Here is a 16,661-nt window from a genome sequence, read left to right as displayed (position 1 = left end):
AAATAATAATAATAATGAAAAATTGTCATCTCAGTATGCAAGACATTCAACACAATTTTGATAATTTATTGCAGAATATTCACTGATATCACAAGATACTGACTGCTGGCAATCCTCACCTGCTCTAACAAACCAGTTTCTCAGGCAACTAAGAGCTAGTCTTTATGGTCTGAAAAGAAGCTCAAAAAATACTTTTATTTTTAAAACAGTACATTTCCTGCGATTCTCAAAGGAGGTATATACTACTCTTAAAAAAAAGAGCTTCCTTACTGAGAAAAACAATTTGAATATTACACTGTAATGCTTGACTGATGCTTGCAAGTTGTTGTTTTTTTTTATATATCAAATGTCCTAAAGACATTTAAAATATAATTACTGGTCAATGATTAGCCTAGAAGGTAACCTAAGCACATATGATTTCAATATTTTTCAGTCGGACAGTCAGAGTAGGTCTAACTGGAACATCAAGGGCGAGTACAGCAGAATTTTTTCCCTTAAAAGCACAATTTTGAAAATCAGACTGATCCTCAAAGGTAGGCGCTCCACACTTATTTTTCCATGTGTGCCCATTAAAGTCTGTGAATGTGACTGTGTGTTGTGGAGCTCACGCTGGGCTCAGGTTGATGTCATCATCTTTGTCTTTGCGGAGGGGTCTCTGGGGTCTGCGTGGCTCATCTTCACCAGTGTCCTGCTTGTCTCGTTCAGCCTCCACCCAGCTTTGAGGGGCAATCATCTTTTTGGGACCAAACGGAGGAGGTCCCAGCAAAGCCTCAATGTCATCGTAGTTGACCACCTCTCTCTCCAGCAGGGTATTAGCCAGCTGAAAACCATTGCAAATAAAAACAATGCAACAGGTCACCACACAAGCCAAAAAAGTAATAAAAAAGGCTATGCTATGAGGTTTTCTCTACCTACCGCAAAAATGAATGAATAAATAAAATAAAACAAAACAAAACAACAACAACAACAGCAATTACTAGATTTTGACCATTTTTAGCCTCTGCAATATATGATGTAATTTCTACTGTGCTCAGTTTGGCGTTTTTTTCAACAATGTAAGTTGACATAACAGAACGAGAACTCGTTACTACAGTATTTATGATGTATTACCAATACCGAAGCACTGTAACATAACATTATATTCTGTTGTACATATTTATTGAGAGATCCAAAATAGATTTGCATACTTAAAATCTGCATATATATATATATATATATATTAGTATAAAAAATAAGTATAAAAAAAAAGAAGAGAAATGGAGCCACATGCATGAAACATTCCTAAGAAAAAAATCTTTTTAATAGTTATTTTTTTCTTATCATCTTACTTTGGTTAAAAGTATTTTTAAAAGAATTTTAACTAAGAAAGTTAGATCTAAAGCTTAAGATCTAAAAAAAAAAACCTTCCTGAATTAGAATTCTTCAAAAAAATGGTCTGTTGTTGGTTGGTTGTCTGAATGTTTTGTTGTTTCAAATTAGGGCTGTGCAAATAATCGCATGCGATTATGATGCGCATCTCTTCAGTAATGCCGGTTCCGTGATTAGTCGTAAATTTCCATCACGTGCAGTCAGACGCATTCATTATGGAGCGGCGCCTGCGATAATGAATGCGATATTGCGCGGCTTGTCAGTGAATTTCGGCTCTTTGTAGTGAGTGCCGCTCCATAATGAATGCGTCTGACTGCACGTGATGGAAATTTACAACTAATCACGGAACCGGCATTACTGAAGAGATGCGCATCATAATCGCATGCGATTATTTGCACAGCCCTATTTCAAATATTAAAGACTAGAACATATCACTAGCTGCGTAAAATACATCACTATTATTTGCAGGACTACTTTGAAGTGACACTACTAATGTAAACTTTTTAGGCTAAATTTGAAATTTGGTACAACTCTAGACAATGAGATAACTTTCAGGAGCATTCAGCACTTATGATATTGTCCATACACTGGACGCATTCACTCTAGCAAAACTATTAAAATACAGAGCACATAAAAAAAAGGAAAAAAAAAGAAAGAAAATAGAATAAAAATAAAATAAGGTACACCGAATTCTGAACTCCCTTCAACCCAGTCGTGATAAAAATAGTATGCATGGTTATTATGATTAACTTTGGCAGTGCAAAAAGATGGTCTTTGAAGTGTTTTCCATTGAATTCAATTGAGTCAGAGACTCTTTAGCAAGAACCACCATACAATCAGGTAACACAAAACCTGTCATTTTCATCTTAAGAGAACAAAAGATCTTGAAAATATTTAAGAACTTCCTCAGAAGAATTTGAGACTTTCTTCAAGAACTACAATTAGGAACATTCTTATGAACTTCTTAGACTTTATTTTTAGAAATTTCTTAACTTCTTTCTTAGAAAGATTTTCATGATTTTGGCTCCTGATTATCCTGCTAGTCTAACAATGTTGTGATAGATCTTACCAAAATAAGTTTATCTCTGTTGTCCAAAAGCAATTTCTCTGTGTGTCTGTAGGCCTGTGCTATTAGCATCTTAGCTTCCTGAACATGAGAGAAAGGAACAAATAAATATCCACACACACATATTCAAGACAACTGATATTTAGCACCCATACAATCCTGTCAATGCCACATAGGTAGAACTATAAACAGGTGAGTATGTTCTTTCACTCACATGGTCCATCTGCTGTTGGAGGCCTTGACTAAATGGTCTCCGTCCAATACCACCTTGATCGTTAGAGTCAGGGAAGGATACCTGGCCCACACTGGCAACCATGCCATACTGCTTCACCATGGAGTAGGCCACGCGGGTCACCTTCCTGAGGTCATCCTGAGCACCTACAATGAGTTTCTAAATTATCTAGTGTCTAATACTACCTATAAATATTTGTGAGGTGAGGTCTGCATCTGTTCCACTGCGTACACAATTGTTCCCAGCAAATAACTTTTTCCTACTAGTCAATATGAAGTCGTCCTCCAGGGGGCGTATGGAAGCTACATTTAAATATTTTTGTCTCACTAGAGATATGTCTGGTGTGTCTATCAAACATAAATGAAATTTCAGGCATTTTTTTTTTATGTTTTTTCAATCATTAAACAGAAAACACTATGTTCTGTAATCAAACAGAAAATACAAAAGTGAAGAGTAAAAAAAAATTATTATTAAGAACCACTGTACCTGATCAATTACAGACAATGTCTGCATGTGATTTTCGGGACCTGTTTTATGCCAATTACTATTCTTTCTGCTAGTTCTGTTTCTCTAGTATGTATTTATAATTGTCACCTTGATGGTGTTGTCAGATGAGATGTGTATCAGTGCGTATATGTCATACCTGTAGTGACCTTATTGAAGGTGATGGCTTCAGAGGCTCGTCCACCCATAGCCATGCACATCCTCTCAAATAGCTGCTCTTTAGTAAATAAATACTGATCCTTTGGCAGGATCTGAGCAAAGCCCAAAGCAGCATTAGTCCTGGGAGCAATTGAAACCTGGAGAACAAGTCGACAGATTAAAAAAAACACATCTCAGTGGATTCAGGTATAGAGGTGGGCGATATGATCAAAATCTTATATCGCAATACAAGTAATTTTATTTCATGGTAACGATATACGTCACAATATAGTTATTTGTGTTTTAAATAATGTTGTTGTAATAATTTTTGATACCATACAAATGTCATAATTTTTGCTATCACTGTCAACATCACAAAAAAGTAATACTAGCCTAAATTAAAAATAATAATAATAATAATAATAAAAAAAAGACTTAGCACACAAATTGCATGGACCACTTTTAAGCTTAGTTTGCTGCATACCTTCATGACAGCCTCGGTGTGTTCTAGCAGCCATCCCACTAAAGCATGACCAGACTCATGAAAAGCCACCACCCTCTGCTCCTCTTTAGATAAGATTTTACTTTTCTTCACACTCCCTACAAATCACACACAACATCAAACCGATCCAACAAATGGAGATGATTGTGTAGAAATATGTAATGCAATATCAGAGCATTTTTAACTATACTGAATCTAAGAGCTGAATACCTGCGATGACTCTCTCCACAGCATATTCAAAGTTAAAGGTGTCAATAGACTTGAAGCCCTCTCTGGCAGCATGAAGGGCGGCTTCATTGCAGATGTTAGCGATGTCAGCCCCTATAAACAATGCACAAAGGACAACTGTGGCAGGATGTGGTGTCAAGAGATAACACAGTCACATAGTCAAAACAACACTCACCACTGAAGCCTGGTGTCAACTCAGCCAGACGCAGGGAGTAGAAGTCTGCCGGCTGAGTAAGCTTCAGGATCTTCAGGTGTTGCTCGAAGATTTCCTTTCTCTCCTAGAACACACATGATCACATGATCCTTCAGGAATCATTCTAATATGATAACTTGGTGCTCGTTCATTAATAATAGTACTGTTTCTTCTCATAATTATTATTAATGTTAAAAACATTTGTTTTGCCTAATATTTTTGTGATGCTTTGTGTTTTTTTTCAGGATGAATAGAAAGTTCAGGGAACAGTATTTATTTTAAATAATAAGACTTCCATTAATGTACGGTTTGTTAAGATAGGACAATATTTGGCCGAGATACAACTATATGAAAATCTGGTATCTGGGGGTGCAAAAAAAAAAAAAAAATCTAAATATTGAGAAAATTGCCTTTAAAATTGTCCTCAAGTTCTCAGAAGTGTATATTACTAATCAAAAATTAGTTTTGATATATTTACGGTAGGAAATTTACAAAATATTTTCATTGAACATGATCTTTCCTTAATATCCTGAATGATTTTTGGCATAAAAGGAAAATCAATCACTCTGACCCATACAATGTATTTTTGGCTATTGTTACAAATATACCCATGCTACTTAAGACTGGTTTTGTGGTCCAGGGTCATATACAGTAATATTAAATGGTAACATATTATGGTTTCCACAAATATATTAAACAGCAAAAAACTGTCAACATTGATGATAATATAAAATGCTTCTTGAGCACAAAATCAGCATATTAAGGCACTGAAGACTGGTGTAATGACTGCTGAAAATTCAACTTTGCCTTTACATTTGGAACAGCTGATAATCAATCAAAATCCAGAACTCAACAATGTCATAAGCCAGTCTACAGCTGCTATATATCCCCAAAAAAGCACTTTGAACATTCATTACCTGAAGAGTTGGCAGGTCTATAAAAATGTGCCTATCAAGCCTGCCTGGTCTCATGAGAGCATTGTCCAGAATGTCTGCCCGGTTAGTAGAGGCCAGAACAATCACATGATCTGTGGTACCCATTCCTTGGAAAAAGAAAAAAAAAAGAAATAATAAAGTTAGAAGGTCACATACTGATCATGTCAGCCAATACAGACATTTATTAAAATCAATTGAATAAATAGGCAGTGCAGCAACTCAATAGTACATTATTAAAAAAATTCCTCAAATAAAAGTTAGGTCAGCAAAGTCAAGGTATTGCTGTTCGTTACCATGGCAAATGCTTTTGCAACCAGGAGAAAAAATGAACTCATGTAAGGTCTGCGGTAAATTATTTTGTTTTCCACCTTAGATATGCACTTTTCAAATTAATGTATTATTTTTCCAAATGTTACATTAACATGACTGTAATTGAACACAGCCTTAAAAAACTAAACGAAACATATGTTCAAAAATCTATTTAAATGTAAATGAAGTATTTTTTCAGGGTTCATACAGATACTGTAAAATGAAATTCTATAACTTTCAAGGACTTTTTAAGCACTACTTTTTTGATTTTCAAGGACTTCAATCAGAGATCTCACTTATCAAACAATGTCTTCTCTTTCAAATTCTACAAAACGATAATTAGATAAATACAAATATACTAATAAAACAAAATGGCAAAAATAAAGTGAAGCACATGCAAAGTATTACTACTAAACATAGTAAAACCATGGTTAATTTTCTTAAGTGATTTGTATTTGTGTATAACTTCTTTCTTTGTTTTGTTTTTATAACTGTACTGCACTAAAGTCCCGATCTGAATCAAACTAATCGCAATCCGCACTCCGAAGTTCCGACATGAATAATGATTCGAGAACCATCATTTCAGATCAGGACTCAGAGTATGGATCACAAATAATTTGACTTAAATCAGAACTTTGCGTATCGCAAATCATTTGATTTAGATGAGGACTTAAAATGGTGTATTGCAAATCATTTGATTTGAATCATTCAATTCGTGAAGTTCATCATTCACAATACGCACTCAGAAGTCTCTAAATCAAATGAGTTGCAATACGTAAGGTTCAGATCTAAAGCAAATGATCTGTGATATGCGTTTTGAAGTCCCAATCTAAGTCTAATGATTTGTGAACCCGCTCCGAAGTCCCGACCTAAGTCCAAAAATTTGCGATATGTCATGGGATTGGAGCACTTCGAAACAGTTCATCATTTTCCGACGCTTTGGTTTAACTTATTCTGAGTTCCGTTTCACACGTGACTAAGTGCTTTTTTAAATCATTACAAGTGATCCTGAAATTCTAAAATGAATGGCCTTTTTTTAAATTGGTCTGGCTTTTGCTAGTGAATTGCTTGAAATGAATGATTGAAGGCATGAGTTTCAATCAATCGAAGCAGTTCCAGTGTAAATGACTCAATTGAAGAATCAAATCTGTTCCCCTTTTTGCATCTTCAGTGAAAGCATTTTACTTTTTACTCAGCAAACTGTCAGTACTACTACAAGCGAAAAAGAAAGTTTTTTTTTAATTGCATGAATTTTAATGCAAAAAATAAACATTCATTTAATAGATACACATTGTCTTTCAATAATTTAAGCACTTTTCAAGTACAGGGGTTGGACAATGAAACTGAAACACTGGCCAATATAGTGTTGGAGGTTTCATGGCTATATTTATGCAGCCTGGTGGCCAGTCTTTACTGATCGCACATTCCACCAATAAGAGCAGAGTGTGAAGGTTGACTTTGTGCACCCAATAGCTCAAACATTGTACCCTGAAGGTGGTGCCGTGTATTAGGATGATAATGCACCAATACACACAGCAAGACTGGTGACAAGAGTGATTTGATGAACATGAAAGTAAAGTTAAACATCTCCCATGGCCTGCACAGTCACCAGATCTGAATATTATTGAGCCACTTTGGGGTGTTTAGGAGGAGCGAGTCAGGAAATGTTTTCATACACCAACATCACATAGCGACCTGGCCACTGTTCTGCGAAAGGAATGGCTCAAAATCCTTCTGGCTACTGTGCAGGACTTGTATTTGTCATTCCCAAGATGAAATAATGCTGTATTGGCTGCAAAAGGAGGCCAAACGGCATACTAATTGTGGTCTAAACCCAGGTGTTTCAGTTTCACTGTCCAACCCCTGTACCTCTTGATTGTCATTTTCAAGGGTTTTCCATGCCTTAAATTTCCTAAAAGTCTAACTGAAGTACCCTTAAATGCATAACTCCGCCCCGGGACATCATTCACTACCCTCTCCCTACTTTATTTTAAGTTTGACATCAACTTTCTTAGTATTCGTCAATCTATTCATTATAAACAATATAACAAAAAAATTACAAAACAAATATAGGATAAGAACATCTGTTTTCTGATTATTTTTTTGTAAAAAAAAAAAAAAAAAAAAAAAGTGTATAGGGTTGCTAGAGACCTGAGGTGTGTAATAGTCAAAGTATATTTATTGTGCGCAAAAATATGTAAATATTTGATAAGTCAATACATGCAATTTACCTTTATTCCTTGAGGTGGCACAGTTTGATGGACAATAATGACGTGATGTTTTACTCATACTTATTGTAGGCATAAAACAAAAGAATATCATCAGCAAAAATGTAATTGGTTTGAATGGCTTTACTGCAGAGCAATTACTGTTTGCAATAAAATATAAATGTCACTTTTATTTGATAGTGGATGTGGTGAATAAGCTGTCAGTGATTAAAATATTGACTTTGAAGGCATTGAAAACGATAGTTTTAAGAATATGTCTGAGATTGCGAATTTGAGCCAGATGCTGAATGTACTGTGGAAGTGCGCTCTGAGGATGATGGTGATGGTAAAATCATTTGCTCAAATTGAACCCTTCTATGAACCCCTTTTTTTTATTCTTCTGTAACTGTTCTTAAAATATCAATAGAGTTTTTTGCTATTGTAGAAGGATAAATAGGTCTGGATCGCTAAAGACCCGAATATGTAATAATAATTGGGGAAACATTCATGCATTTAAGGGTTAAGCACCTTGTACGAAACCCTATATTTCCAATTTTGACTTAGTCAACTAGTCTCACACTTCCTGAATTCTTACCATCCATCTCCACAAGCAGCTGGTTAAGGGTCTGCTCTTCCTCTGTGTTTGAGAAACCAGACATGTTTGTGGACCGTTTCTTCCCCACAGCATCAATTTCATCAATGTAGACGATGCATGGCGCTCGAGCACGAGCCTCTTTGAAAAGACTTCGCACTCTTGCGGCACCAAGGCCTGGGTGGAGAAATATCATTCAGATTTAAACATGAACTATGTATGCTATAAAATATACAGAGTTTATAGTGCTGAATTACCTCCAATAACCTCCACAAACTCTGAACCTGCCATGGCAAGGAATGGCACCTGAGCCTCTGTTGCCACTGCCTTAGCAAGCAGAGTTTTACCGCAGCCAGGGGGGCCCAGGAGCAGAGAGCCCTTAGGTACTTTGGCCCCAAGTTGAAGGTATCTATCTGGATTCTTAAAAAAGAAAACAAACTAAATGCAAAGAACACTTTGTAATGTGCATTCCTGCATTACTGTGGCAGTAGCAACCTAAGTACTCAAGGGGGTGATAGAGTTACTTCCAAATGTCTGTACAATTAAACAAGATGTGTTATTATTATTGAGGTAGCTAGCTATAAACATATTGACAGTTTAATCTTTTGCTCTGCTATGACAGAGGCTGACCTGAAAGAGAAAATTGACTGTAGAAAACAGGGACTAGATTTGGACTAACAAGCGTCTCCAAAACACAACCTGTAAGTACGATTGATACGTTATGTGTACATTTTCAAGGGAGTGCTCAAAATATATTTTTTTGTGCTAATATGTGATGTATACCTAGTGCAGCTTTAGGTTTCCAGGTAAAGCACGATATTACTGTCATGCTGAAATAGTTCTCATAATTTGTTGTAAACCCACTATTTCAAGCGAGTTCAAGCGAGTTAGGCTGGTGCGCCTGTTATACAGTTGTTCTGCATTGTAATTAAAAGTTAAAACGCGGAGCGTCTTTTGTCTGTTGTTCTTCAGACATTACAGTAGACATATTTTGGTTTACAAACTGTATTGTTTCATCAGTTAGTCATGTTAGCACTCGGCTAACATGTCCACCATTATTGTTTTGTTAAGTGTTTTGTAAAACAACACCCTTTTTACCTTGTCAAAATGAGCTCTGCAAAAATCATCTCATTCTAAGGGGTTGTTCCTTTAAATGCAAATGAGCTCTGCTCACCCAGCCCCTCTCTTCTTTCTGTGGAATGACGATCTTGTTTAGCCGCATTTAGCCGTGTTTAGCCGCCAAACTTCCTAACTACTACGTTATAAGGAAAGGCGATCGCAAAGATTCATAAAAAAACGCTTATACACACTTCTGCTGTAAGTGAAGCTGGATCATGAATGATTCGCGTGAACATAGATGGATATATGTAGATCGGGAGGCGCATTCCATTCACAAACAAACGTAATCTACTTCATCTTCAGCGGCTCAGATGTCGGGAATAAATGACAACCACTATGTTCATTATTGCATCCAGCAACACAACACCTCAATTGCTCAATGGAGATATTCTTGTCTAACTTACATCCCTGCTTCGGCATCGAAACAAGGGAAAGTTACTGGACTGTGACAGCTGGTCTGAGGTAAGAGCTCATGTCAATCAACTATCGTGGGAGTGGCCTCTGTCGGTGTGACAGCAGTGTAGATAAACTTAAATGCAGATTTAGGTGCACTCCTGTTGATGCTGATTTCAATTGATTGGTAACAGCCCATAGTGTTGAACTATTCTAACTTAAGTTGTTAATTAAATGTAAGAATTTGACTTGTTGCACACATCTAACAAGGACAGTAAAAATGCCTCTAGAAATCAGTTTAAGGGGGCAAAGGTCTTAATGAAAAAGTTTCTGTCACTGCTGTGAACCAACCACTGCACAGAATATGAAAATACGAAAGTTATGGGAGTCAGCTTTCCATGACAGGCCTAAACCAGCCAAAGTACCAGCAAAAAAACACAATAATGCCTACTTTTTTGTTATTGACAAAATCCCAGAAAATATCAAGATTGCAGAACCCTAGTTTATGCTAATGCCTGTTATAGTGTCCCCTTTTGCTGAGAATGCAATATTCACACATAGCATTATGACTTGCTCTCTTATACATTCCGCAATGCAGCACCAAGTAAAACTGAGCATGAATACCTAGAAGATTTCACTGAAGTTTTTGGTCTAACTTTCAGATGCCCTTACCTTCAGATAGTCCACAAACTCTTTGACTTCCATCTTGGCCTCGTGCATTCCAGCAACATCTTTGAAGCTTACACCTTTCCCAGATTTCCCATCGACAATAGTGAATTTAGCCATTTTCAATTGATTCTGTTGGAGGAGGCATATTATTTGAAATCAGAAAACATTTTAATAGTTATTAAATGACCAGTTGTACAACAAAGGTAAATGAAGGAATCTTGACTTACAAAAGCACTAAAGCCGCCATCTCTCCCACCCATTCCTGCCAGTCGGAAGATGTACCAGAGAATTGCAACCCCAATGGCAGCCATACCGAGTGCATAAAGAGCACTGTGAAGGACAAGAAATGGATTTAGTGATACATTGTTATCCCAAGAGTCGATTTTAATCTTTTTTTCTGCTTGCCAAGATTGCCTGCTCTGTGAAAGGTCCAAATTACTCACTTCCCAAAGAAGCCAGTGCGCTTGTAGGTCACTGGTATTCTGTCTTTGGTATCTATATTCAGCTCTTCCTCTGCTGCCCTAAGCTTCTCCTCAAACTTGTCAATGTTGGCCACCTGCATTCGGTACATCAGGGCAAGTCTCTACAACAGACAACAGGACATTAGTGAAACTGGAACTGATTGCAACATGATAACAATCATTTTGGTGCTTGTATGTGAAATGACGTACAGGTCTGCCAAAGATGACTGCGCCAGGGTGAAGGTAGATCTCCACAATGTCACTCTCTGGTACCACCTGTACTCGTGACACCTCCCCTTTGGCCAACATTTCATTTACAAAATCATTCCAGGATATGTTCCCCCCACTGGTGTTGATGGAGTTGAGCAAGCTCATGATGACAGCGATAATAAAGAGTGTACGCAGCCGCTCCCTATACATCTGGTCCTCCTGTTCTCGTCTCTTTTTCTCTTCTAGGGAATAAACAATGAAGCAAATTAAGCATGAATAATCTGGAATGAAACAGTATATCTGCCTGACTGAATTACTGATTGGGTCAACAAATTGCATAATTGACTGTTGTCCCTGTCAACCCGATGTCCTAGATAGCTGTGCCAATTCCATATTTATCAACTGTAGCCATGTAATGAGCAGGACAGTTTAGGAATGTGATATACATTGTCAACTGTCAATAACATTATTGAGTATGTCACTTACTTTGCAAAAAAATATAGAAGTACTTTAAGTATATTCTAATCCCAATACAGTTAGAATGCCAGTAAACACAGAGAACAGAGTTGTTTCGCTATTGCATTTTGAGTGAATCGACTGAGTAAATGATTTAATAAATCAATAATCTATTCATAAAGATTGGTCATTTCTGAATAACAACTCCCTTGTTAAGACAGGGACATGCTGCCACTTACAGATGGTTGTAGTTTCATATTTAAAAATAAAATAATATTTAAACAATTGTTTTCCCCATTATTTAAAGCATTATTTTAAAACACTTTAGTCCATTATTATTCTAGTTTGATTTATTGATTAAACTAGAATTTGACCCCAAAAAATGACATTATTAATAAAATGTCCTTATAAAGGCAAAAAAGTTATGAGAAAACCAAAGTAGCAACAGACCTTTTGCTCTGTATTGTGAGGCACATTCAAGTGTAAAAAATTATCAAAAAGGAAAAAAAAATGTTTACAACTTGATTCTACCTATCGGTTGTCGATTGGATTTAGAGATTTGGACACTGCACTCAAAAATAAAGACTGATGGAAACAAGCTTGTCAGAGTGGGTTTAAGCAGACTAAATGACTGGAGAAGTCCTGCATAAGTCTTTAGTTTTTTATTTAGATCCAGTTATGACATACGTGACTCTGGACACAGGACAACAAAATTAGTCATCTGAAAGCTGAATAAATAAGCTTTCCATTGATGTATGGTTTGTTAGCACAATAATTGGTCGCGATACAGCTATTTGAAAATCTGGAATCTGAGGTGCAAAAAAAAAAAATCTAAACACTGAGAAAAATCACCTTTAAAGTTGTCCAAATGAAGTTCTTAGCAATGCATATTACCAATCAAAAATTAAGTTCTGATACATTTACAGTAGGAAATTTACAAAATATCTTACAGGACAACTCCACTTCCAGAACAACAATTTACAAATAATTTACTCACCCCCTTGTCATCCAAGATGTTCATGTCTTAGTTTCTTCACAACTGAAGAAAGAATGTTTTTTGAGGAAAACATTTCAGCATTTTTCTTCATATAATGGACTGATATGGTGCCCTGATTTTGAACATCCAAAATGCAGCTTAAATGCGGCTTCAAACAATCCCAAATGCAGGTATGTTAACGATCCCAGCCGAGACAATTTCTATACTTTTTAATGCCAAACGCTTGTCTTGTCTTACTCTGCCCAGACTGTGTTTGTTCCGGTTTATGACAGTTAGGGTATGTCAAAAAACTCACATTTCATGTTCTGCCTCAACTTCGAAATCATCCTATAATCGCTATTTTACCTTTTTTGTACAGGTGGTTGATCTTCTTTGCATGTTCATGTTGCAAAGACTGGGTCGGAACTGATTTTTGAAGTTGAGGGAGAAAATACGATTGGCGTTTTTCGACATACCCTAACTGTCTTGAGTCAGAATACACAGAGTTCATGGAGAGAAAGGCAAGACGAGCATTTGAGATTATAAAAATAAAATTTAAATACTTTTTAATGAAAATAACCGATCGTTTCGCTAGATAAGACCCCTCTTCCTCAGCTGGGATCGTTTACAACCGCATTTGGGATCGTTTGAAGCCGCATTTAAACTGCCTTTTGGAAGTTCAAAATTGGGACACCATAGCAGTCCATTATATGAAGAGAAACGCAGAAATGTTTTCCTCAAAAAAAACATAATTTCTTTACGACTGAAGAAAGAAAGACACAAACACCTTTGAAGACAAGGGGATAAGTACATTATATGTGAATCTTTGTTTTGAAAGTGGACTTCTCCTTTAATGGAACATGACCTTTACGTAATATCCTAATGATTTTAGGCATAAAATAAAAACATAATATGATGATTTTGATCATTTTGACCCATACAGTGTATTGGTGGCTACTGCTACAAATATACTCGTGCTACTTATGACTGGTGGTTTTGTGGTCCAGGGTCACATACTGTTTAGAAATTGAGGAAACTTTTTTAAAATTAAACATACATTGATGAATCATTCACAGTAAGATGCATTTAGAAAGCAGTTTCTAAACTATTTGTTTTTAAAAAATTCAGAAAATACCTTCATCCTCCTCTGGCGTCTTCCCTTTTCCACCCTCCTTCTTTTCCTGTCTTCTGTTGGTTGTGCTAAAATAATGACTAGTGCCTGACAGGTGTGAAAAAATATTTGCATTATGCTAAGAAACAAAAATCATTAAGATTCAAAAGACAAAAGTTCTGCATCACTACCTTGTCCAGCCAAAACATTAAAACAAACCTAATACTTACCTAACAGTTTCCACAGTTTCACAGGATTTGTGACCAATTTGTGGCGACAATGGAATTCAAGTCCAATAAGCCTCGGGATTAAAGGCTTTGTCAAAATGTTCTGTGAAACAATAGGAACTTGGTTAATCACCCAAGTAACATCAAGGTCATGCTCATGGATAATCATAGAGATTAAATGCTATTATTATGAACCATCTGCTCTGTTCTGTCAAAAATAAATAAATAGTCATACACAATGTACATTTCTTTATATTAAAAAATGTGTTTTATACTACATGTTGTGTGTAAACTCTATATATTAGTCAACGTTATATCAGCATTGGACATGGGATGTAAGCCGCCCCACACATACTTAACATCAATGTACGCAGGTTGACAAGTCAGTGTTTACATAACGCTTGGTCGACGTTTAAATAACCCACCTGAATGTGTCCTGATTTTAGACCTCGTTTGTTTGGAGTCATTAAAGGTAAGTATGAAGTCACATTGCTCCCCAGGACTTTTCTGCAGGTTTGAAAACTACTGAAACGACAGGATAACGACCAAACCCGTTTGTCGTAGCATTTGCTTCCGCGCTGCAAAAGTAGCGCTGCCATATTAAAATGTGGTTTATCTCGTCGCTTGGATCAAAAACATACTATACCAAAACAAATGGCAGTTTTTTTTTTTAATGTGACCTCCTTAAGAGGTGCTATCACGCAGCTGTCATAGTGATTCTGCAGGTCTTATCCAACACAGCCAAAAATAGCTGCTGTAGCACAACAAGGGCGTCTTCTATTCGAATATCAAAAACATACAGAACAAATAAAATGTTTCAATGAAAAACAGTCTTAAATTATACAATTACAAAGCTGTGCTGACTACTAAAGCCGTGAACTTCAGTGATGTTTACCGTACGGGCTTGTGAAACATGTCTGTTCGTTCAACTTTCACCCTCGGAAACAGCCAATCAGGACGTAAACAGCTCGAGAACTGGCTGACGGGAAATGTAGTTCTACTTGCATGTATATAAAAAAAAAAAACTACAAACAGTTCTAGTTGTGCATGCGCAAAAACAACGACCGTAATCTGATGTTAAAAATGTAGTTATAGCGGGAAAATAAATATTATTATTTATAGTAAAGTTATAGAAATATAGGCAAAAGTAAATCATTAAATCATTATTAAAGATTATACACTACCAATAAAACTTTTTCGAACAGTAATATTTTGAATGCTTTAAAGAATTCTCTTCTGCTCACCAAGCCTGCATTTATTTGATCCAAATATTTTTAATATTTAAAATAACTGCTCTCTAATTGAATATATTTTAAAATGTATTTCATTCCTGTGATCAAAAGAAATTTAGCATCATTACTCCAGTTTTCAGTGTCACGTGATCCTTAAGAAATCATTTTAATATGCTGATTTTCTGTTCAAGAAACATTTTTTTTTAAAATCATTATTATCAATATTTAAAACAGTTGAGTACATTTTTTTAGGATTCTTTGATGAATAGAAAGATCCACAGATCAGCATTTGTCTGAAATAAAAAGCTTTTGTAACATTATACACTATACTATTCAAAAGCTTGGAGTCAGTATAATTTTTTAATACTTTTATTTACCAAGGATGCTTTAAATTGATCAAAAGTGATGATGAAATCATTTACAATGTTACAAAAGATTTCTATTTCAGATAAATACTCTTTCTATGTATAATCATAATAATAATAATAAATTGTGAATAAATTCCATGTTTTTGAGCAACAAATCAGAATATTAAAATGCTTTCTGAAGGATTGTGTAACTGGAGTATTGATGCTAAAAAATCAGCTTTGAAATCAACATAAATTACATTTTAAAATATATTCTAATAGAAAGCAGTTATTTTAAACAGTATTTTTTCTTTTCAAAATATTACTGCTTTTGCTGTATTTTGGATCAAATAAATGCAGGCTTATTGAGCAGAGGAGACTTCTTCAAAAACATTAAAAATCTTACCGTTTAAAAACCTTTGACTGGTAGTGTAGATTTCTGGTTGATAGTCATGTCCCACCAGTCAGCCATTTTACATGTCTGGCATGCACTTGCACTTGCAGGTACGGACCTGTGTGATTTCAGATGTCTTTTATGTTGGGACACCAAGTGAGGACAGAACACTTCAGTATGGTTATAACAAGATGGTCGAAAATTGAGGATATATCTCAGATAGTTTTCAACAGAGGGAGCCATTGCATTATTCTGCTCGGCAAGAAATTTGTGTCAAGCTCCCAGAGGCTGTGACGTCAAATCGAAATTAAAAGACAAATCAACACATCTAACGTACATTTACCAGACAACGGTCAATGAAGGCAAAGCGCGATGTGGCTGATGAGCTCTCAATCCGTCACAGGCAAACAGTTTGTGGTGCTTATAAAGTATGCTGTAGATAGCAATAAAAGGTTGTTTTAGGTGAGTCAGAATTAAGACGGGATAAGGAAAAAATAAGTCCGCCAGCTCTGTTAACTCGTATCTTAAAAAACACATTCAGGGAACTTTACTACATGTACCCACACAGATTCTCCATTTTACTCTCACCCAAATGGAGCTCGCAAAAACATGCCACTGTCTACGCCATGGTGGCTCGAGGTCGCCAAAGAAAACAACGTGGAAGCTTCCCTAGCAAGAACCACAATGGCGCCAGTTTCACCGTTGCAACGGGGAACAAACAGTGACCGCCCATACGCGTCAGCCTATCACATTCCGCGTATCAACTCCTCGCGTCCGCTCTTCGTCAGCGCG

General features: G+C 36.2%; 1 protein-coding gene across 4 annotated transcripts; it reads right to left on the bottom strand.

The window, feature by feature from the left end:
* Window positions 1-52: 52 nt before the first annotated feature.
* Window positions 53-16,588, bottom strand: spg7 (SPG7 matrix AAA peptidase subunit, paraplegin). 4 transcript variants are annotated; one of them, XM_051115521.1, is made up of 19 exons: window positions 16,458-16,588; window positions 16,207-16,302; window positions 15,882-15,987; window positions 13,900-13,999; window positions 13,694-13,777; window positions 11,127-11,368; window positions 10,899-11,038; window positions 10,683-10,785; window positions 10,459-10,584; window positions 8,532-8,694; window positions 8,278-8,451; window positions 5,149-5,273; window positions 4,214-4,316; window positions 4,021-4,131; window positions 3,793-3,908; window positions 3,310-3,466; window positions 2,649-2,812; window positions 2,438-2,515; window positions 53-820 (listed from the first exon to the last, which is right to left on the bottom strand). In XM_051115521.1, the coding sequence occupies exons 6-19, from the start codon at window positions 11,334-11,336 to the stop codon at window positions 605-607; spliced, it is 1,986 nt and encodes a 661-aa protein (XP_050971478.1). In that variant the 5' UTR covers window positions 11,337-11,368; window positions 13,694-13,777; window positions 13,900-13,999; window positions 15,882-15,987; window positions 16,207-16,302; window positions 16,458-16,588; the 3' UTR covers window positions 53-604. The 4 variants fall into 4 exon arrangements, with proteins under 4 accessions (XP_050971478.1, XP_050971479.1, XP_050971480.1 ...); XM_051115522.1 differs by lacking the exon at window positions 15,882-15,987; XM_051115523.1 differs by lacking the exon at window positions 16,458-16,588 and having other exon boundaries at window positions 16,207-16,308.
* Between the last annotated feature and the right edge of the window lie 73 nt (window positions 16,589-16,661).

This window comes from Labeo rohita, chromosome 7, assembly GCF_022985175.1.
Source record: "Labeo rohita strain BAU-BD-2019 chromosome 7, IGBB_LRoh.1.0, whole genome shotgun sequence".
Lineage (NCBI taxonomy): Eukaryota > Metazoa > Chordata > Actinopteri > Cypriniformes > Cyprinidae > Labeo > Labeo rohita.
Note: the sequence above shows the minus strand (reverse complement) of the source record. Positions and strands in the feature narration are given on the sequence as shown.

Coding starts and splice junctions, on each gene's coding strand:
- spg7 (XM_051115520.1), bottom strand. CDS start 14,495: ATGGCAGCGCTACTTTTGCAGCGCGGAAGCAAATGCTACGACAAACGG. Junction 11,039..11,126: donor CAGTCATCTTTGGCAGACCT/GTACGTCATTTC, acceptor TGTCTGTTGTAG/AGACTTGCCCTGATGTACCG. Junction 10,786..10,898: donor CGCACTGGCTTCTTTGGGAA/GTGAGTAATTTG, acceptor TGTCCTTCACAG/TGCTCTTTATGCACTCGGTA.